Consider the following 21,976-nt stretch of genomic DNA (forward strand, 5'->3'; position numbering starts at 1 on the left):
AATGAACATCTAGGAGAAAGCCAAATTCCTATGGTAGCAAGTGGACAGTGGAAAAGAAATACAGCTTAGCATTTCAAGAGGTGAATTAAGAAAACAGCCCACATCTGTTAAATCTGTAAAGTTTTGAAGTAATTAATTACATAATTGGGAACAGGCTGCCTGCTGCAGAAACCATGAACCTGGATGGGATGGACACTGAGATGGGACAGACACACTATGATCTGACATACTGAGAGCAATCACAGGTCAAATTTACTATTAAAGAAAAATTTAAACTTATAGCTGTTAAATTGAAAACTAAAGCTGTAAAGCTCTACTTGAAAACACAGGTTTATTAAACTATCATATTATTTAACATCTATTATTAGACACCTTTGCTTAACAGCTCTAATACCCTACTTAGTAAGAGGGTACAGTTTACTTTAGGCAGCAGTTAAGTAAGATGCTCAGGTGAGAAGAGCTAATTGTAGGCCTTAATAATGACCTACCTGGCACACAAAAAAAGCTGTGTAAAGAAAAGCAGAGGGCCTGCTATGTCCACCTTAGGCCCATAGGTCCAAATCACCCTACAGCAGTGGAATTTGTTGAGATAGTGACAGGCTTGAGGAGTTACCAAGTTTTTCTGCTATAGTCTCAAGAAACTTCATGAAGAGGAAAATCAAGCATTTGTTTCCCCCAGGTTTAAAGATACCTATGTCACAAATAACCTTCTCAATTTTAATAGGGAAAACTACTAAGAAAGGCAAAAATACATTGGAAATTTAAATACCATGTTAAAAAAATAGTATTTTCTTCAGGAATAGAGCTTTGTTGAGGCAACAGCTTAAAGCATTGTAACTTTTGCCATGTCTGTGCTACCACTGCCATTCAAGCAAACTTTTGAACTGGGTGGCAAGTCTTAAAATGCAGCTTTATTTGATTTGTAATGACTTTCATAGAAATTGTAAAATTGCCAAATCATTTAGAAATTTTATACAGCATTTTGTAAACCACTTTGAAAGATCCCTTACTTTATAAAAAAAATACAAACCATACAATTTAGTGAGGCCTCCTGGACAACATTCACAAGATTGGAACCTGCATAGCAGCAATCTTTCTAGAGGATACAGGACAAGCTCTTGTGATGTTGGCGCACACAAGGAAGAACAGGCATGTTCTTTTCTTACAAGGACAGCAAATCAGTGGGAAGAGAAATGAGCATGTCACAGAGTGCCTGTAAATAATTAATCATATTATAATGGACATTTATCTTCTTTAGGAAATTTCCCAAGCATATCCCGTGCTTAGAGCTTGAAAGAAGTTATCAAGTTGAAGGACAAAACAGGCGTGACAGTGGTTACTGATAGAAAATATCCTCTTATAGCACTGTGCTTTAGCAGACGAAGTCCTAGGCAGCTACTCCATGAGCTCCAAAAAATTTCTGAAACTTCATGAGTTTTCAATGCATTATCTACTTGGAAGTCAGCTTTGTAATTGTAATTCCTTGATTCTCAGTTCCTTAAGAAAAGATTCCCAGAGCAGTTTTGAACACGTCTAACAGAAAATACAGGGAACAGACTGCAAAGGAACCTGTTTGCTCCGGTCTCAGACGGAACCGGTGGTGGTGGTGGGGACACACTTTGGAATGAAAGAAAATACATCCAAGTCCCTCAGGTAAACTACTAATTGTAGAACAAAATAGACTAGAATAGCTCAGTTGGAAGGGACCTACAACAATCACCTAGTCCAGCTGGGACGTACAGTACTAGTTTATGGTTGTAAATTGCACAGTGAACTCTAGATCTAAGGGGTGTCAGGCAGACAGAATAAGCAGAACGTATTTAAGCAAAATAATTTTCTCTCAAATGAACTGTCAGTATGTTTCTACTGTAGCACTATCCTGTGCACTAGAAACAGTCAACAAAACCAATACAGAGGAGCAGATTTCTAGTCTTTATAATTACATTTCTCAAAAAGCAAGATATAGAAAAATAATGAGCAAGATTCTGCTACCTTCACTAGCAATTTGCTTTGCAAAGCATTGTTTTCTTCAGTGTAGTATTAAGGGTACATGCATTACCCAGAGACTGCAAGATCAGCCATGAGCAGACAGCACTTACTGAATTCTTCAAGCTCTTCCTTTTATTAACTAGCAAAAATATCACTATTTAACCTGGTTCTTTCCATTTGAGATCACAGCCAAAAAACAAGAGATGGAGATGTTCACTGTAAAAATATTCTTAAAGAATTCTTGTTTCTAGAACTCAATTAAAGGAAACACCATTTATTGCAAAAACGATTTTATTAAGGTGAAAGTGTACAAAACCCCCCTATCAGAACAAATGTTAGATGAACAGAAGAACAGAGTAATTGTGGTCTCACTAGACAATGCATATTACATACCATGTTGCTCATCTGAAAGAGTATTGGGACACTTTTGGTTTTCTTTAAGCAACAGTCTTATAACTGTTCACCTTACAGGCTTATTCTTTCCCTTTACTGCTGCCCCAAATGCAGGAGTTGCATGTTTGAGAGGAGCCTGCAGCTAGAAAGGTTTAACTTAACTTTATTGATTCAATTAATAAACTTTTTAACAAAACTGTAACAGGCTTTATTTTCTTTTAAAGCTTACTTGCAAGTAATATTTTATAGGCAATATTCTACAACTTAGCTTTGGTAGTGGCTGATGTAACATTTTAAAGAATATTTGCTATTCACACAGTTTGCATTAGATTTTTAAAATATCATGACTGAAACAAATGGTAATTTGTAAAAATGGACAGTCAAAGAGGCTATAAAGATATTTTAGAGCAATCACTGAAAACTTTTACTGTATCATAATCACTTCAAGTGTTGTAAAGCAGTTTTCTACAATCTTTAGCTCTTCTTCAGAAAGCAGGTTTTCTTGCTTCATTTGCCCAATAAGAGCTTCTAAAGATCTGAGTCTCCCCAAAGTTTTTATCTCCTGCATTTCAAGTAGAGTGATCTTAGAGTGGAGCTTTGAAATGTTTTGCCAAAGGTGATCTCTGTCTATGTCTTGTTTGCAGTATGAGTGCTCAGTTTGTAAAATTTTGCCTCCACCATACGTGTTCATATTAACAGATGTATCTGTTTCTGTCACCTCTGTGTCAAGAAACTCTTGTTGAACAGGCAAGAAAGAACTGTTAACTATTTCAGGCTCTTCTAGACCCTCAGATGGCACAATGATAGCAATGATGGATTCCTCACTTCCACTGAACTGTTCATAGCTTCTGTGACTGTACTCAGTAGAACTGTATTTTCACTTGTTGGCTGTACTTCAACAGAATAGCCTAAAACATGGGAGTTAGGATTTTCAGCTGCACAGTCAGTAATTGAACCTAAAGCATTGTTCAGCTTCAGAGATGAATTCGAGTAGTTAGCATCTGTAAACTGCAAGACTGTACAACCTGCTGGATCTTCTACAGAAGCATGAACACGGGTAGCTTCTATGCTCTGCACTGCTGCTGCCATTAAAACAGGGTTAGGCTGAAGTATATGATGCGTAAATGAATTATCAAGAATGATATTGTCTGCCTGAAACTGCTCTCTGTTTTGAAGTTGTAGTTTTTGAATTTGTGAAGGTTTACTCAATGCAGCTGAGCAAACTACTTCTGCTTTTTCATCTACATTTTCTGCAATTACAGGATTTTTCTTTGGTGTACAAAGTTCATGCAATAAAGATGCCCTCTCTGACTCAATATTTGTATCCATTTCTTCCAGGTCTTTTCTCTTTACCTCTTGAGGGGTGTTCTGAGAAGTGTCTTTTTCCTGGAGTAAAAGACCACAAACAACACAAATCCAACCACCTTGTAACTAGGAAATCACCTGAACATAAAAAGAAAAACAAAAACTGGGCAAATCCCCTTCTGTAGCATGGTACTGAGTAACTAGTAATTTAGATGAGCACCATCTAAAAATTACACCAGAGACCTGAAAATTCATGTCAGTATCTTCTGTAACTGTGCTTTATGTCCTAAATATTAAAATATTATTTTAAAGCTCTAAAGGCAGTAATGCTTGTTAAATTTCTTTTTCAAACTCTAAGGAACTTTATACCTATTTACATGTGTCATTATAATTTTTAAAGCACTTGAAGAGACGTGGTTAAACAAATCTGTTTGAAAAAGACTGGCTAGTACCTCCTATCACCACCTGAAACTGCATGAAATATATGCCTATTAAATATAGACAGTACAAGATTTCTGCATTAAAGATGCAACAAATTTGTTTTAGCCAGTGATGGCCAATTTTTAGTTACATAGGCCAACCAGAAGAGATTTTAACAACAAAGAATACAAACACAGGCTTGCAGAACAGTGAAACATACACCTGCAAATACACAGGTGGATTTTTAAACAAGCAATTCAATTCTGACAGCTAAACTTCACAATTCATAAGAATGAAGAATATTTTTCTGGACTGATAGAAATCTTAAAAGGATAAAATTTTATCAGCACTTCAAACAGAAGTTGTTACTGAAAGAGGGACAATTTGAAACTTATCCTTTTTAGCCACCACCTTTTCCCCTCCTCCACATAAAATACATCACCACATGACTGGATTTAAGATAATTATCCAAACAAGCATTTTGAAATATCAGTCAGTTAAACAAAAATACAACACTGAGTGTCTCCTTTCTTTCAAAGAGGCTTGATTATGAAGAGACCAAGATGCAGAACTTTTACTCATGTTAGGCCTGTGGACTAAAACCAAAACCAAACCAAAAAAAAAAAAAGCATAAAATTAAAACAAAACAAAAAACCCAGAACAAAACAAATAGAACCAGGATCAACTTTTAACTTTGATAACTACAGGCCATGCAAAAAAAAAAAGGGGGGGGCGGGAGGGGGGGAAGGGAAGAAAAGAGGCTAGGCAGAAAAAAGATAATTTGAAAATTTATGTTCATGAAAGTGTGTATGTAGTCTGAAGTATCCTAAATATATGATATTTGTAATTTGATCTTATATGAAACTTCAGTGCCGAAGGCCTGCAAAATGTATACAGTGATAGTATTCATTTGGTTACCTTTATTTTTCAAAGGTGATACTTACCATCACAACAATATTAGGGATTTTGAGAGAATGATGCATTTCCCTTTCTCTGTTCCACCAGCAGCTGAAAAAGCTGTTCTCAGACTAAATCTTGTTCCTCTACATTAACTTGGGAACACAATAAAAAGGGATTCTCCTCCAGAATAAGGACAAGTATTTCCCATGTCTTTGTGAATATTCAGTCTATGAAGAAATTTTGGTTTTCGGGCAACTATAGAACCAGTGGCCAAGTCAATGGATACTGTTGATTTGCTGAGGTGTTCACTGAGAGGTTATGTGTAGATTTTTAGAAAAACACAGTCAGAAGAGTGAGATTTAAGAAAATAACACCAGAGAGAGAAGTGAGACCCAAGGAAAGAAAGTTCACAGTATCACAGGTATCAAGAACCGGCACCTCTTTTCTCTTGATAGCACAGAAGTAATGGATATGTTGAAAGGAAGCACGAAATGGAATAAATTTATCTAGGACTTCCTATATATCTTGTTAATGCAAAAAGAGAAAAAGAGAAGCCATTGGTATATTCTTGGCAAAACCACTGTGTAAAAAGTTTATGAACTTGGTTACTCTACTGTCCACCTTTGTAGGTGTACTATGACTGGTCTATGGTCACATGCAAAACAAGAGAGAATGAAAGTTGGGAAAAGCTGACTTTTCTTTGGGGAGAAATCACATTGTTTATCTGCAACTGGTCAGAACCATAGGGCAGCAAAGTCCAGTTCCAAAGGCAGGGCTCCCTGTTACAATGACAGCACAGGGAAGGGATGGCTATATTGAAACGGGGAGCAGGGGGTGGAAGGAAAGATATTAATTGATAAATTACTACCACCAAAAATTGCAAAATGTTGTATTTTTATGTTTTAATTTTCCTATAGGAAATTTCTTACAGGAAATGCTTCTGTAATTTCCAATTTAAAAAGATATTGAACCTCCAGTCGGAGTATGGAAAGTTGTTCTCACTTTACACTATGGAATCACATATTCATTTTGTGTCAGTCCTGTTGACAAAATATTTTGATGAACATTAATTCTATTTTTAATATACAATATGAATATATTACAGATCACTAGGACATCTGTATTACATAAACACTTGGTTAGCTTTGTGATACAATTAAAACAGAAATATGTTACCTCATCATCTGGGGACGAAAAAATGGTTGGTACAGCTGTATGTTTCAAGTATCGTATACCCCATCGCACATCCAGGGAACCAGGGGTGAAATGATCACTGCAGAGAAGCTAGTGCTTACTTGGAGTCCATGCATCTCGTTTCATATTTTGCAATCATTTCTCAAGTCTCTCTTTAACATGAAGTGGAAATCTGTTTTTAAGCAGCTGAAAGAACATATAAAAAATGAACCAAACAAAAAACCCCTCTTATTCTCCCTCCCTCCCTTCCATCTCCATAAAGCAAGTCTCAGCAGCCCTTCTACAGGACCACGACACTCGTAAGGGAGCTCAATTCAGTGGCTAGATAAAACAGCTGTGTTTTTACAGCCATCTTTATACTGATGCCATACATGTAAATATAAATATGTATCAGCACTCAAACTTGTTTTCCTCATCCTTGTGCCACTTATACTCTCTAAAGCAATAGAAATGATTTCCTCTCATTTTCATGATTGTTTTACGATGACTCACATAATCAGAGACATGCCATGAAAAAGAGCTTTCCTTCAATATAAGCTAAAATCCCTTTCAAACCACTCTTCCTTTGGGTCTTCCTACACAGCCTTCCCCATCTTGGAAAAACAATGACTTGTCAGGAACTGAAACAAACTAACATCTTAGTTTAAGGTATAAATTTCATCAAAACAGATTTTTAGGCTTGTTGTGAAATTTACTCTTAATAAAAGTTTTTCTCAGGTGCTAAAAAATTCTTTCAGTCCACAAATGCTTATTCAACAGAAATATACTAATATTTAGTTCCTTGTGGTGTGCTCCTCTCAAGATTGAGAAATCCTGTTTTTAACTCATCCTTCTGGGAATCAACAACCATGTAACCACAACAGTACAGAGGTTATTGCCGGCCTGGGACTGTGACTTAATCCATCAGGTGGCTGGATAGTACTGGGCAGCCAACGTAAACTGGTTTTTGGCAACCCAGCTAGTTCACTTCCAGTTAGACCAGCTGCTTCCAAACAAACCAGCAATGCCTCTGTCTGCAGTGTAGGCAAGAGAATAAGTCTAGTGGCAATACTCAATTTCAAAGAATTAATATATGTTTACTGTCCTACTCTTGTCAGGCCCTTCGTTCAGCTCGCAAGCTGTCAGAGGACAGAAGTCGATGGCCCCACTCGGGGGGCTGGAACACCCCTCCCACAAAGCCAGCCACGCTTGACAGAACGGGGTAACCAGTGCTGCTTCGCCCTAACAGCTAAGCACAAATAAGCACAAATTTTATTTTTTAGCCAAATCTCGCTGAAGGTAATTTCGTGAGGTGAAAAACCTCCTCGCGCCCTCCGCCCCTTCCCGAGCCCTGCCACGCCGCGGTACCTCCTCCCGGCCTGCAGGCGCCGTCCGTCCCGGCGGGGGGCGACTCATCGCCCCGCCTGTCAGCGCTGCCTCCGCCCTCCTCCCGCCCCCGCGGGCTGACAGCGTCGTTTCCCCGGAGCCGCTGGGCACCGGGCGGGGTTCGGAGGCAGCTCCCAGCCCCCAGCTCCGTTTCTCGGCCATTTCCCCCCCGACTCCTGAGGGGCCGCCACGGGCCTCGCTTCACTCGCAGACGGCCCCTCTGGCTGGCGCTCGCCACTCCCGGGCCAGCCGCGCCCCGGCCCCCTCCCTGGCCACTCACGGGTAGAAGCTCAGCTTGCGCTGCTCCCTGGCGCTCTGCCCGCCCCGGTTCCTGCAGTTGGCGGCGGCGCAGCGCCGCGGCACGGCGGAGCAGCGCGGCCGGGCGGCGGGGCGGGGCGGGACGGGACCAGCCCCGGCCGCGGCGGGAGGCGTCCCGGGGCAGCGGCCACCGCCCCGCCCCGCCCGGCAGCCCCGCCCCGCCCGCCGGCCTCGCGTCACGTGGGGCCCGCTGGCCAATGGCGCAGCGCTTCGTGTAGGAACCGCGGCTGGGGCGCGGCTGGGCGGTCTGCGCGAGCGCGGGCGGCCGTTGGGCGGGCGCGGCGGCGGGCGCGGGGCTCAGGTGAGGGCGCGGGGCAGGGGGGCGGCGGGAGCGCCGGGGGAAGGCGGAGGGTGCTGCTGAGCTAGAGGGGAGGGGAACGCGGAGGGGCCGGAGAGGTTAGGGGGCACTGGGGCGGCTGGGAGAGGGGGCTGGGGACGGGGCGGGAAAGGGGCGACACTGCAGCTCGGTCTGGTAGATTTATTTGCGCTTTGGGTCACTCTGGGCTCCCGCTTCCAGCTAGGCCCATGAGCTGCGCTCTTTACCAAGCCTGGCCGACTTGGAGGTGCGACAGCGTCGCTCAATGTTGATGGTATCATCTGCCGTAGTCTGGCTCGGCCTTGCTTGTTGTGGTGCGGCTCAGTCGAGGCTCGTTAGGGTCTGGCTGGGGAGGGTGATGCCAGGGGAGCTTCTGTCTCGTTTCCGTGCTCTCCAGAGCACGACCCGGGAGCCTTCTCCTAGGTTCGCTTTTCGGTCAGTAGAGGAGGTGCCAAGAAAAGCATAAGCCCCTCAGTTTGACTTTCCCGTAGCTGGTTGTGGGGTACCGATTTGCTTACTCATCGGGTTAGTCGTGATATGAGAACCAATGGAAAACGCTGGTAACTTTCTTACTACTACTAAATAATTTGTAAAAATAGTTATATGGCATCAGGATTCCACTAGATAGTTCATCATAATTTTTGTCATAAGAGCAGTAGTGACGCTCTGGATTTTCTGAGTATGTGAGACTTTGTGAATATAACCTTATAACAGAGGTCTTTCCTAATTAGAACATTTGCATTGCAAGATGGAAATTTCTCCTTTTTTTCTATATATGACACGTATTTTTCAGGGTATATCCTCCTTAAACATCAGTTCATCCTGTTGCTATTGATAAATGTTGATAAACCGATGGAGAAGTGAGTTAGTGTTACCATGTCTATAATACTCTTGATAAACATTATACAGTATACTTATACAAAGCTTAATAGTAGTTGAGATCTGTAACTATTTGACAGAGACAAATAGTTAATCTGTGTTAATAAAATCTCTAGCTTTATTGTTAGATGTACCTAAATAAAATGTAGTTCTTCATAATTGTTAGGAGGTACTTTTTTGTGGCATGAACTTAATATCAATAAGTATACAGAATATACTGAACTCTGAAATGTGTTTTGAGTGACTGTGGTGCATAGCCTGGAAAATGAAACTTACCTGCCCTTTTTGAATCAGAAATCAAGGGAGAAGTAACATAAGCAGAATAAGTGTTTTGAAAGGGATTGTAAAAATCATTAGGCATAGCAGGGTGGATGTCAGGCATTTAACATCTTAGTAAACAGCAATGCAAAGATGCTGACAGCATGTAAAATTTTCTAAAGAGTAAATTCTGTAATGAATTATAGTGCCTGTATATTAGACTTATTATATCTTTGTGATAACCTTATAATTCTAAAATGCTGCTTATATTAGTGCTTCATTTGTATTTGATTTGCATGTATATTTCCTTTTGTATTTGGATTTCAGTGAGCTGTTAAAGGGCAGCATTAAATTGTCTACATTATTTTAAAAAGCAGTGAAACTTAAGTACTGATTTCTTTGTTAATATATTTTAGAAATCCAGATAAAACTAGAGGCAGCATAGCTGGAACTGCATTACAGAAATCCTAGTGTAAAACTGTAGAAAAAAGAAAACTTAGTTGTAATTCATTAGAGTAAGAATAAAGAGGTTGAGAGGTTTGGCAGAGCAGAGAACTATGGGGGAGAGAGTTGTTCTCAGGCTCTGATGAGCTTGGGAGTTAAGAAAACCAGATTTGCCTTTTAATGGAGGACATAAACTGCTGTTTTTAGCTCTTTTCAGTGTTAAATTTTAGAAAAAGGCAGGCTAGGGGGTTATACAAGCATGCTGCAGATGTGCGAAAATAAAATAAAAACTTATCTCAGAGATGGAGACCTAAATCTGTATCCGTAAAGCACAACCAGGAGGAGAGCCCCAAGAGTGTGGAAGGATTTACAGGTGTGTAGTTCTTGGTGTCCAAGTGGCAAAGTTTTATGTTAGTGATCTGGTGAGAGAAAATGCGTTCAAAAGCCTTGGAAACACTTGTATTCAAAATGACTGGTATCATGTATGAAGAACACTGAGAAGAGCCGTCCATTTGTTGTCTTAAGTACATTGATCAAAATACAATTTGTTTCAACTGCTGCTCCTTAACACTTGATATGATGCAGGCTGGTAGCCAAACAAATGCTTAAGAGGACATGGGTATGTTAATCTTGTGCTCTTTTTGCTCTTGCCTCACAATATTCATTTAAGTTCCCTAACTTGCCTATTAGAAATGGTATTTTTTTCCATTGTTGATGCCTGAGTATTAATTTTCTTTAGAGATGGTATTGACTTTTTATTATTTTATGTTATCTGACTTTTTATTATGTACCTGATATTCAGAGGTTTTGAACTCTGTGACAAATGTTTGGACCACTTACTGTATAAAAGTATTCTAACTTTAATGGTACTCAGGCTGTAAGGTTAGTTTATTCAACCTAGAGGAAAGTAATTCTGTTCATCTCTTTAGAGTTGTACTTACAGTACACTGAAATCTGTAATCTGGTGAGGGGGACATGTACCTTCTGGAACATTAAGGGCCTTGCCATATAGATTCTGCTGGTTAGGTGACAGCCAGCATTTTGTCTTAAAACATTCATATTTCTATGCTCTGTTTTAAATAAAATATGCACAGACCTTGGAAAATAATTTGATCTCTTCTCCTGGTAGGAAGAGCTCACACTGTCCTTCATAAAAATAATTCAAGATCACATGGCTATGTGGAACTGACTTTTCTTATGACTTATGCCACATTTTTCCCTGAGTTCTAGCATCAGTTTGTTTCAAAATGTAATTTTTTGACAAATATGTTGCTGAAAAGAAAGGTTTGTTTTGTTTTGTTTTTTAGTTCAGTTCAGACATAGAAAGACCTTTTAATGCAGTCGTATCTATCCAATTAATACTTTGATATCAAAGGTCTGGTAGGTGTTTTTATTTATAGTACAATCTAATATGAAAGCAAGCTATGCCCAGCCCATTGTAAAGTAAAGGAAAATGTACCCTACTTGAATGAACTGTGTACTCTAAATGAGTGTTTTACTCTCTATCATGTTCACCTTAGGTCAGTTAACTGACCTTCTGAAGCTGATCATGAGTGTCAAGCAGTCTTGCCTTCCTGCACCTCACAGTTGATCTCTAGACCAGTTGTGTTTTCAATCTTTTACTGTGGCACAAGCTATTCAGTATGGAGTGGGTTTTTGCAGTGTCCTTCCTTTAGAGCTGCTGTGTATATGGTCCTAGAACTGAAGAATTAGTTTAAAGCTAGTTCAGGAATGCCAACGGAACTGTTTCATACAGTGAAACATGTATTTACTTCAACAGCTATGTATGAGAATGTACAATTAAGGATAGGTACAAAACAAAGATAAACACTAAAGCATGCTTGTGATGTGTGTGAAATATGAATTTGCAGTATTTTCTTTTATGTATTCTGTGATTATGAAATAGGGAGAATGGAGTTTGACACATGTGAAACAACGTTATTTGTGTCTGTCACTGTGACACTCCTGAAACATACAGGTCTTCCTCTTCCAGCTTACAGTTTTACTTTGAAGTTGTGGAATGTGAAATAACTTGCTCTATGTGTATTTATTTTTCTTTCTAGGAACCAGAGAAATGGCTACTACGCAATCTGTCTTCACATTTGCTCTCTGCATTTTAATGATAACTGAATTAATACTGGCTACAGAGAACTATTATGATATCTTAGGAGTTCCAAAAAATGCATCTGACCGCCAGATCAAGAAGGCATTTCACAAGCTGGCTATGAAATACCACCCAGACAAAAACAAGAGTCCTGGTGCAGAAGCAAAATTTAGAGAAATTGCTGAAGGTAATATATTATTAACTTGGTCTTAATAATTTGATACATGGCTTATATCTGTGAGCAAAAGTGGTAACTTAAGTATTCTCTGTTTTTACTCAATAAGAAGTAAAAGGTGTTTTTTTTCTTAATTCTACGCCTGTGCTATCAAATGTCCAGTATCAATATCTGACTTGTTTCTGTGTCCTTGCACATAGGCAGGCCTTTTACATGGTTTATCCATTCCTGCTTATTAGGCTTTTTGGCTTATGCCTCTTGTCACAAAAAATAGTTGGCAGTAGGACAACTTTAGCCCTAGCAGGATAATTCTTTTGATCTGTCTAGTAAGATCCAACTCAGGATTACTAGGGCTTCAGGGTGACCTAACAAGAACCTTCCAGTAACTATGGGGAGATTATAAAAAGTCACAGCAAGGTGTTTCAGTGGTTCATGGTGGTAGTACAAAAGACAATGGGTGCAAGAGGTTCAGAGTAGTTAAAGGAAATTTTTTTTTACCTTGAAGGGTAAGCCAGTGTTGGAATGGTTTGCTTACAGAGGTTGTGGATAAATGAGTGAATAAAGCCCTGAGTAGCCTAGTCTGATCTCACAGCTGAACCTACTTTGAGCAGGAGGTTTGAGTTGAGACTTTCTGAGGTCACTTCCAACCTGAATTTTCCTGTGATCCACCATGCAGAAGCATTTTGTGATAAAATAGTGGAAGCAAAAATAATCAAGAATAGAAAAAGACTTGCTGAAAAATGCGGTGTCCCCACCTCTGCTCCCCATAGACTGTTATAACATCTGTCTATTTTTGTAGTTCTCCAAACTAAGCTAGTAAGAGATTTCTGGGTTTTATCTTCTGGTCTGTTGAAGAGTTCTTTTGAAAGAAATGTAGTTATTAATATAATGAAAAGGAGGGACAATCTTGTTAGATACTCACTGCATTTGTTAGCACTTACTGTAGGAAGAACTAGGAACTCTTAAGTGTTGAAGTTACACAGAATATTTGCAAGCCTTTGACACATAAAAAACCTGAAGGGTTCAAAAGGCTTAATGTTATCAGAATGGATATGTTATCTGTCAGAGGTCTTGCTTGAAATTTGTCCTATCAAGGGAGTGGAAGAAAGCTGTTCTTTGTGTTTGTTTATGATTTTTTTTCAATGAGATGTAAATAAACTTTTTTTTTTGTTAACGGAAATAGCATATGAAACACTATCAGATGAGAATAAACGAAGAGAATATGATCAGTTTGGCCGTCATGGAGGACAAGGAAATAATGGAAGCCCATTCCATCAATCATTTAATTTCAACTTTGACGATCTGTTCAAAGACTTTGACCTCTTTAGCCAAAACTCACGGTCAAAAAAGCACTTTGAAAATCACTTCCGAAGTCATCGGGAAGCTCACAATCGGCAAAGACGTTCTTTCCAAGAGTTCTCCTTTGGAGGTGGACTGTTTGATGATGTGTTTGAAAATATGGAAAAAATGTTTTCATTTAGTGACTTTGAAAATGCCCACCGACATGCAGTGCGAACGGACACCAGGTTTCATGGATCCAGCAAGCACTGTAGGACTGTCACTCAGAGGCGAGGAAACATGGTTACCACATATACAGACTGCTCTGGACAATAGTGTTTCCTTTCCTTTTCATCTCTTCTTTCTACATCTTTATAATCCTTCTTTGTTTTATGCTAACATGGAAAAAGTTTTTTGAACTCTTTAGTTCTAAAAAACACTTAACTGCTATAAAGAAATTGTAGATGAATCTAATAATCGGAATAGAAACAACATGCATTTGAGAAGTAAATGTCTCAGTAACTACTTACAATGAGAGAGAAATAATCTCATGACAGAAAAAAATTTATGTATTTCAGTTTAGTAAACAATTTCCCTAAATTTGAACTTCAACACAAGATAATTTTTTTTAAATTTCAGAAATGTAATATAATTTTCTCATAAATGCCAGTTCAGAGCTGTTTGAGTTACTGGAGCATGGTTTGCAGCGGAAGAGATACTTTAATTTTGAAGTGCTGCTTTTTTGATCACATCTTTCCAAGTTTTCACTTGCATATTGTGTTTTATATGGACTTAGTGTGCAAATTAGGTAATTTACACAAAATAGTGGCAGAAATATGACTTACCTGTGTCTTTGTTACTTTGTCCAGCATGGCAAATGTGTTACTGAAAATTCACTTTTTGAAGTTGGAAAATAACAGGAAGGAATAGGTTAAGATTGTGCTTCACCTAGGAGAGTGATGTAGGAATTACTTTTATTTCCAAATAGCCTCTCATTAATCTGAAAAATTTGTGGGATTTGAATAACCCTTGACTTAATTAAGGGCTATTCATGTATGTAAGTTTGTGTGCACACAAGGTCTTTTTTTTTTTTTTCTTCCAAAATGCAAATATCTCTAACAATGTTTGGAAGACCATACTGAAAACACGCTTGTTTTATGGTTATTATATTACCATGTGTGCAATGTAGCTTCCGTAGCTCAGTTTATTGAACTTAAATACTCCTCTCTGAGCTTCTGAACTTAAGCAAGATAAGCTTGCCTACGGATTCCTAGTTTCTGGAAGGGTCTAAATAAAAAATATTTTTGTGCTTAGATTGACAGATTTATTGCCAGTCAGCAGGGATTTTTCAGCATTGTGATTTGAAAGGTAAATTCTTAACAAACACAGAGTAAAACTGAAAATTACAATGTTGTATTCATCTAATGCTTTGTGGTGCTGGAATTTGCTAATAAGAACAGTACTAATGGGTATTAGTTTCAGCACCATGGGAATCTGTAACCAGTCTATTTAAAATTGAAAAAAAACCCAACAAAAAAACCCTCCACAACAAAACTTCTAAATATTTTAACTGATGTCAGTTCAAAAGTCCTGTTTTATTTCTTCACTAGTAATACAGGTTTAGTATATTAAATTGCTTCCTCTTTGCTGTCCCTTTAGAACTGTGAGATAAGAATTTACCTTTCACATTGACTGCATGAGCAAAAAAAAGCATTTTAAACAGCAGTGTTCTAAATAGACTTTGAGTGCTTAAAAATCTTCCTCTAAAGAGATTGAACTCTTTGCTTGGATACATATTAAAAGCTGCCTATTTGCTAAATAACTTTAACCTTCCCCTTGAGGGTATGCATTATTGCTTGTTCAGTTTTCATCACTAAATACTTGGAATAGGTTGTTGCATTACAGTAAGTGCTTTTTCTTTTCCAGGTTCTTCTTTATTTATTAATAGACTAATACCTCATATATGGTCTTTATAAAAAGCCAGTAATTTGTGCAACATTATCGGAATGTGCAATATTCTTGTAGTAGGAAAAGTGCTGGAGTGAGTGTTTGTGTTATTTCCACCTTTTTCCTCTGTAAGTAGAGATTTTATTTTCTTCTGTATAATTAATATATGATTCAACCAAAAGTTGTAATTCATGTAGTTTTCTGCAATTTTTTCTTTAATATGCTCCATCAATGCTGTCCATGAATCAAATGATACGCCTGATTCCTATCATATGGGCATCCAAGTGAACAAATTATTAAAGTTTTGGATTACTTCCTCACAAATGTCAAGTATTTTAGAGGGCATTTCTGTATGCACTTGAGTAGAATTGTTCACACTGGAAAGATTTTGAAGATGAGGCCTTTAGTATTAAACATAAGAGAATGTTAGTGAGTGTCCTTTTGGCATGGTGCTGGAGCTTGGAGATGGGAGGCAACTCTAGAAGCAGGATGCAAAGGTAAAAATTATTAATGCCTTTCTTAGTCTAGTGAATTTTAATTTTTTTTAAAAAATTGAAAACAGAAAAATGAGCAGTTCCTAAGCATGATATAAGGCTTACCTGCTAGAATCAGGTGATTGACTTCTCCAAAGTTAGTGTTCTCTAGTTATGAACATGTGTCCTAATCCTGAATTAGAGGAATGAAAGCCAAAATGAGCATTGTAAATTGCAGGAAGCACAGCCACCCCTAATATCTATTTCAAGTGACTGTATGAATTCACCATCTTTCAGGATAAGCTTTTAGTTGAAAATCAGGAGTCCTTGGCTGCTTCCAGGTTAGCTTCCCCTCTTTAAGGATGCTTTGAACTTTATTTGTACAAAGTGTACCTGTTTTCCTTAGCTCTCTAAAAATATGAAACTGATACTAACATGATAGGGTTGCTAGTTTTCTAGCTCATAATACCTTCAAAAGACTTCTCCCTAGTCTATTTTTATCTGCTCCTGCATTAGTTCTCTGAATTACTTGTCATAGGAAAACCAACAAATACTTCCTGTTATTCCTGTGGCTTCTCAAAATGACCTTTCCACTCGTTTTGGTGGTTGATTCAAGGAAAAATCCAAAGGAGAGCTTGTCACTAGTATCACAGTCTCGTGTATTGCTTTCCGTATGACTGCCTGTGATGGGTGTGCGTTCAATACACTTCAGCTGAAGAAGTTCAGGCAAGCTTTCCTCAGCCAGCAGTGTTCAGTTCCATGGCTATCAGAACACAGGCGTGCAAAACATGTTGTGCTACTTGCTTATTCAGAGCTCTTGTACATTCTTTTACTATTTATAGTGTTTGCTTCATGGCAGGCTCTCCAGCGGAAGTCCTGATATAACCTTATGACACCCCTGACTTCAGAAGGTTCTCAAGTGCCATCTTTGATCTCCATATCTTGTGAAAAGACCCAGCAAAACCTATTTTTTTTTGTGTGAGTGAAAAATACAATAATTTTTTGAAAGGCATTTATGCATATGTAACTCCAAATGGTTGAGTTTCTAAAACTTAAAAAAAGAAAAGTGGTTTTGTTCATGTTTGTTTTCTCCCATTATACTTTTGAAACACAGTATGTAGTGGAGATAAAAGTACTGTACATTTAATTAGGGTGCCATTACATTAAACATGTGAAAATTGTTTGTGCCTGAAGTTTTTATTTCTTTCTCCTCTTCTTCAGGATTCAAGTGGGTTCTGTGGCACTTGTGGTTTGTTTGGATCACTACATTTTCCCGGAATGGGATGACAGGGAGTGACTGCGGTTGAAAGAAATTGACTTAATTTTATCTGATCTGTTTTCTTAGGGGTGTTGAGAATCATTTAGAGTCTAGGCACTCTACCTGAAGCCAAGCAGGCAAAAAAGCCTGTGCAAAAGGGCCATTGTCTGCGAGGCAGAAGGCTTCTGCCTTGAAGTGCTGTGTCTCTGCCTGTGCTCTGATCAGCTCTCTGAGATGCTGGAGAGCAGAACAGCCAACATCAATTGACCTGGACTGCTGTTGAAAAGCACAAACTTTGAAGCCAAGGTTAAAATGCTGTTGAGCTGATTCAGTGGTTGACTCCACTGTTGTGCTTGCTAGATGTTTTCTGAGCCTAATTCTTAAGAGGTGCAAGGTATAAAAGTTTTGGGATTTTGTATATCTTGTCAGGCTGTTTCTTGTTAGAATAAACTTCCCTGGACCCCAAGCAAATCTGCCATTTTAACAATGCAAAACCCCATTTTGAGGAATAAATTTGCTGGAGACAGTGGAGGATCTCTTATCTTTTATGCTCTGGGGTGTGGAGCTGTGTATGGGGCTCATTTCAGAGTAAAATGCAGTTCAGAGGATCATTTGGCTCTGGAAATGGACATGGTTGAGCCTGACAGGTCTGCCCTTGTGTAGTGATTTATGCAGCCATGCTGCTGAATTCTGTAGTGTGGGCACCTGTTTCTTTAGGGACTCGAGAGAGACCAGCTTTGCAGAGGCCACTTAGCAGTTGTGATATCAATTGACTGTCAGTCACTCCTACCATAAGTCCTAGTTTAAGGCTGCAACTCATCCTTGATTCCAGTTTGTTTAAGAAAACCCAACTGCTTTGAAGTGATGTACTTCAAAGCAGAGAACAACTTTTTATATATAAGTGGCATGTTGCCTAGTAAGCAGTAGCATTTGATTCAATGGTATTTAAGAACTATGTTAACACTTAAATGAACATTACTGCTTGTGTTGTTCCTGCTGTGGTTGCAGTTGACCAAAAGGTGCTGTGGAGGAGGTCAGGTCAATAGAGATGGCTGGAGTACTCTGTCCAGGCTTCAATATACCAACTGGAGATGGAGGACCATCTATTCCAAGCAGTTTTTCTGGAAGAGTCCGCCAAGGAATGTACACCTGGGATCAACATATACATATTCATAAGTTGTTTTTTTTTTTGTTTTAGAGAGGAGGCCTGGGGTTTGTGTTTGTTTTGTTGTGTGTTTGTTTTATGGTGATTATTTTTTGCTTGTGTTTCAAGTGTGTTGAGAGGCTCAATGTGTTTCTCTAGACTGGCAACGTTGTGGATGCAAGAGAAAGACTTAAGGTTATGGAAGGTCTCCCTGCCCTTGGCAGGGGGTTTGGAAATAGATGATCTTTAAAGTATTTTCCAACCCAATATGATATTAGAAAAGTGTTCTTAATATAAATTTGTAAAAATGTGGCTTAACAGAGTTTGATGGCAGGGTTCACTCTGTTACTAGGTGGAAGGAAAGGTTGGAATCAGCTTGGAGTGATTTACATGAGCATCAGAAGAAATTATTTGTACCGGGATAGGGGAAATGCAGTCAAGATCAGATCAGGGAAGAAGAGTAATTGAAGCCTATGTTTGAGACTTGGTTCAGAGTGTACCCCCTCACTTTCTAAAATTCTCCAAGAGGAACCTAGATGCAGCTGTATCTGTTCCTTGTCCCAGACTTGGTTAATGATTTATGTCTAAAGGGATTAGGTGCAGGTGTAGTGATTAAAAATATTGAAGAATGGGCTGCGTTGGAAGGGACCTTAAAGATCATCTAGTTCCAACTCTCCTCATTGAAAGGGAGACCTCTCACTAGACCAGGTTGCTCAGAGCCCCCTCCGATCTGGCCTTGAACATTTCCAGGGAAGGGGCAACCACAGCTTCCCTGGGCAACCTGTGCCAGTGTCTCACCACGCTCACAGTGAAGAATTTCTTCCTAATATCTAACCTGAATCTCCCCTCTTCCAGTTTAAAGCCAATGCCCCTTTTCCTATCACTACACGCCCTTGTAAAAAGCCCCTCTCCAGCTTTCCTGTAGGCCCCCTTCAGGTACTGGAAGGCTGCTTATAAGGTATCTCTGCAGTCTTGTCTTCTCCAGGCTGAACAACTCCAACTCTCTCAGCCTGTCTTGATAGAATTAAAGGTCTTGTGTAATTTTGTAGCAGCAATTCACAATTCTTTAACACTATTATGATCAGTCACAAGATTAGATTATATGATTTCCTAGCAAAACTTGAATTTTGGAAGAACCAGGTGTTGTAAGCACTGGTGGTGTAGCTTGGCTTCCAAAAATCTTCTGCAATGCAAAATGGAACAATATGAACTGTGAGGCAGACAGCACATGGACATAGGAGTCCTGGAGTGACTTCAAGGATGTTACAGATGAGCTACAGGTTGGTATCCTCAGTCCTACCAAGAGTGTGAAGGGTAGGGTATTTTTTTGAGTCCATGATGTCTGCTATTCAGAGTGGATGAGTTCAACCTGCTCCAGAATTGCAGAATATTGAGTAGTCTGCATACAGCTCACCCTGGAGCTAGGTCTGTGTTGCTGTTCTGAAGCTGTTGTTTCCAGTTTCACATCCAACCCTCCTGTGAGGCATTACTCATTAATAGCATTTTATCAAGAGTTAAGAAAGAGAGAGAATACATTTTAGGTGGTTACATTCCTTAATGATACTGCCATCATATGTTCTTCATCTCGCACTGGCATGGAAGTGTATATGCAAAATGGGAAATAGGAAAGATGAAGTGGGCCTTGTTTGAGTATCCCACTTGACTTTAATCCATTTTGCTTTAGTACATGGCACTTGCAAGATTTTAGCCTTGAATATGCAGGATTTTGGGTAGTAATCTAATGAAAAGTTGTGTATTGTGCCCACAGGGCAGAAGTAACATAAGTTTCTCTTCTGCCTTGCAACAGTAGGCTCTTTAGAGAACTACATTAAAAAAAAACGAGCTGAAATGCCTGTCCTGGGGCAGTGTTTGCCAGACTCCACCTGGTTGAAGTAAGGGATTCCATTTAAATGCCATGATCCTAGTGCTGAGCAAAACAGATGTCCAGCTGAGGAAAAAGATACTCTCTCCCTCACCCAGATCCCCAATGAATTCAAACAATGATACAGTCTTTCTGCTCTAATATGTAAACGGATGACATAAAGTTTTTTTAAGTGAGTTTGGGTCTATGGCCTGTCAGGCAGTTAACTCATGATTGGATTGATGGTTCTGCTGCCTCAGTTCGGTAGCTGATACTTGGAGACAGGTGGGGAGGCAGGGTGGAAGGAGTGCTGGGTGTGTTGCATGCGGATGTTACCACCTGTGAACAAATAAATTCAGTCATTACATGTGCAGATGGAGCAAATATGCAGCTTGCTTCTGCTAGGAGCTGAATGCAGAGCTCCTGGCTTCTTGGTAGAATTGTTGTTAAAACCAAGAAACACACATTCTCTCCTATTGTTTCACATCCTCCTCTACCTCCCCAACTCCTTGCCCCTTCTTTATTTTTCCTCTCTTGGTGTCTTGAGCTCTATCCTACTCCAGCCCTTCTGCTTTTCCCATTTGGCAATGCCCATAGTTATTATGTTTCTACTCATTTTGCAAGTCCCTATCCATTTATTTAAGGCTGTGCATAGGAAACATTATTTGCAACTGAATAACTTTTTATGAAATGGTACAAACCATTTCAGTGCAACCTAATTTCCTCCCATCTGTCTCCCCGTATCCTGTTGAGTTAGCCAAATACACAGCATGGAGTTTTGTACTCATTTTCTGCTTTTATTCTGTCTGCAAGAGGACAAATGATACCAAACCTTTCATGAAGCTAGACAGGTGCTGACAGATGATAGCTTCCATAAAATCTGCTGATGTAAATTTAACCTACAAATGTTTTTGAAAAAAATTGACCTGGCAGAATGAATTTATGTCTGATCAGCACTTTTCATTATAACCTTGAAGTTTAAAAATAAAAACAATCAGCCCCTCTCTTCCCCCAAACCAACAAAAAAACCCACAGCAAAACCAAACCAAAACACCTTGGTGAGTGTGTAGACTAATTTAAGCAATATAGCTGTTTTCTCTTATAAAATTCCTTCTGTGCTGAGGGAAACAGAACTTTTAATATGTGCTATATGAACAATATGTGCTATTTTGTCAGAGATTCATGAAGTTATGTCCTTGTCAGGTGAGTTTTAATAACTGTTTCTAAGTGCTGTCTTATATATGATTACATCCAAGGTATTTGGATGAACTAACTTGTCCTTTACTGGTTAGGAGAATACAAGTAGTTATGGTGAGTTTTCACTTCTTAGACACAGAGTAACTTATTAGATGCTCACAACTCAGTCATGCATTTGAGCCCGGACCTGAGTTACCCATGGTTACATAAATATTCTGAGACAGTGCCATGAGGAGAGGACAGGTTTCTTGGTTCCTGACATTGTACCTTTATCCTGGCTCTACTCAATCAGGTCCTGCCGGAATCAGAGTCAAATTAACAAGCTGCATCAGGTATTGTTTTTTGGCTGTGTTACAAAGCACATCCTATGTATGCAGTCCTTTTATTGAAACATCTTTCTTGTGTTGTCGTGAAGGTGGATCAGGAACTACCCCTGTTTTAAGTTGATAGTAATATGTTTTTATTAAGTGGATGTGCTGGTTTTAGCTGGGATAGAGTTAATTTTATTCATAGTAGCTGGTATGGGGCTATTTTGGATTTATGTTGAAAACAGTATTGATAATACAGGGATGATGGCACAGAGCCAAGGCCATTTCTGCTCCTCACACCATCCCACCAGTGAGCAGGCCGGGGCTGCACAGGAATTTGGGAGGGAACACAGTAGGGACAGCTGAACCAAACTGACCAAAGGGATATTCCATACTGTATGACATCATGCTCAGGATATAAAGCTGGGGGAAGAAGGAGAAAGGAGGGGA

General features: G+C 39.3%; 2 protein-coding genes across 4 annotated transcripts; one reads left to right on the forward strand and one right to left on the reverse strand.

Moving 5' to 3' along the window:
• Nucleotides 1–2,262: 2,262 nt before the first annotated feature.
• On the reverse strand, nucleotides 2,263–7,773 carry THAP5 (THAP domain containing 5). Its single transcript, XM_051624071.1, is given in 4 exon segments — nucleotides 2,263–3,225; nucleotides 3,228–3,768; nucleotides 6,184–6,387; nucleotides 7,549–7,773. Coding segments are annotated over 3 exon segments (1,104 nt in total). The 5' UTR covers nucleotides 6,328–6,387; nucleotides 7,549–7,773; the 3' UTR covers nucleotides 2,263–2,806.
• Nucleotides 7,774–8,116: 343 nt separating this feature from the next.
• Nucleotides 8,117–16,939, forward strand: DNAJB9 (DnaJ heat shock protein family (Hsp40) member B9). 3 transcript variants are annotated; one of them, XM_051624101.1, is made up of 4 exons: nucleotides 8,745–8,760; nucleotides 10,082–10,154; nucleotides 11,845–12,072; nucleotides 13,244–16,939. In XM_051624101.1, exons 3-4 carry the CDS (start codon nucleotides 11,856–11,858, stop codon nucleotides 13,672–13,674), a joined length of 648 nt encoding a protein of 215 aa, XP_051480061.1. In that variant the 5' UTR covers nucleotides 8,745–8,760; nucleotides 10,082–10,154; nucleotides 11,845–11,855; the 3' UTR covers nucleotides 13,675–16,939. The 3 variants fall into 3 exon arrangements, with proteins under 3 accessions (XP_051480052.1, XP_051480043.1, XP_051480061.1); XM_051624092.1 differs by lacking the exons at nucleotides 8,745–8,760; nucleotides 10,082–10,154 and adding an exon at nucleotides 8,117–8,185; XM_051624083.1 differs by lacking the exon at nucleotides 10,082–10,154 and having other exon boundaries at nucleotides 8,355–8,760.
• Nucleotides 16,940–21,976: the final 5,037 nt, after the last annotated feature.

Source organism: Apus apus, chromosome 1, assembly GCF_020740795.1.
Source record: "Apus apus isolate bApuApu2 chromosome 1, bApuApu2.pri.cur, whole genome shotgun sequence".
Taxonomy (NCBI): domain Eukaryota; kingdom Metazoa; phylum Chordata; class Aves; order Apodiformes; family Apodidae; genus Apus; species Apus apus.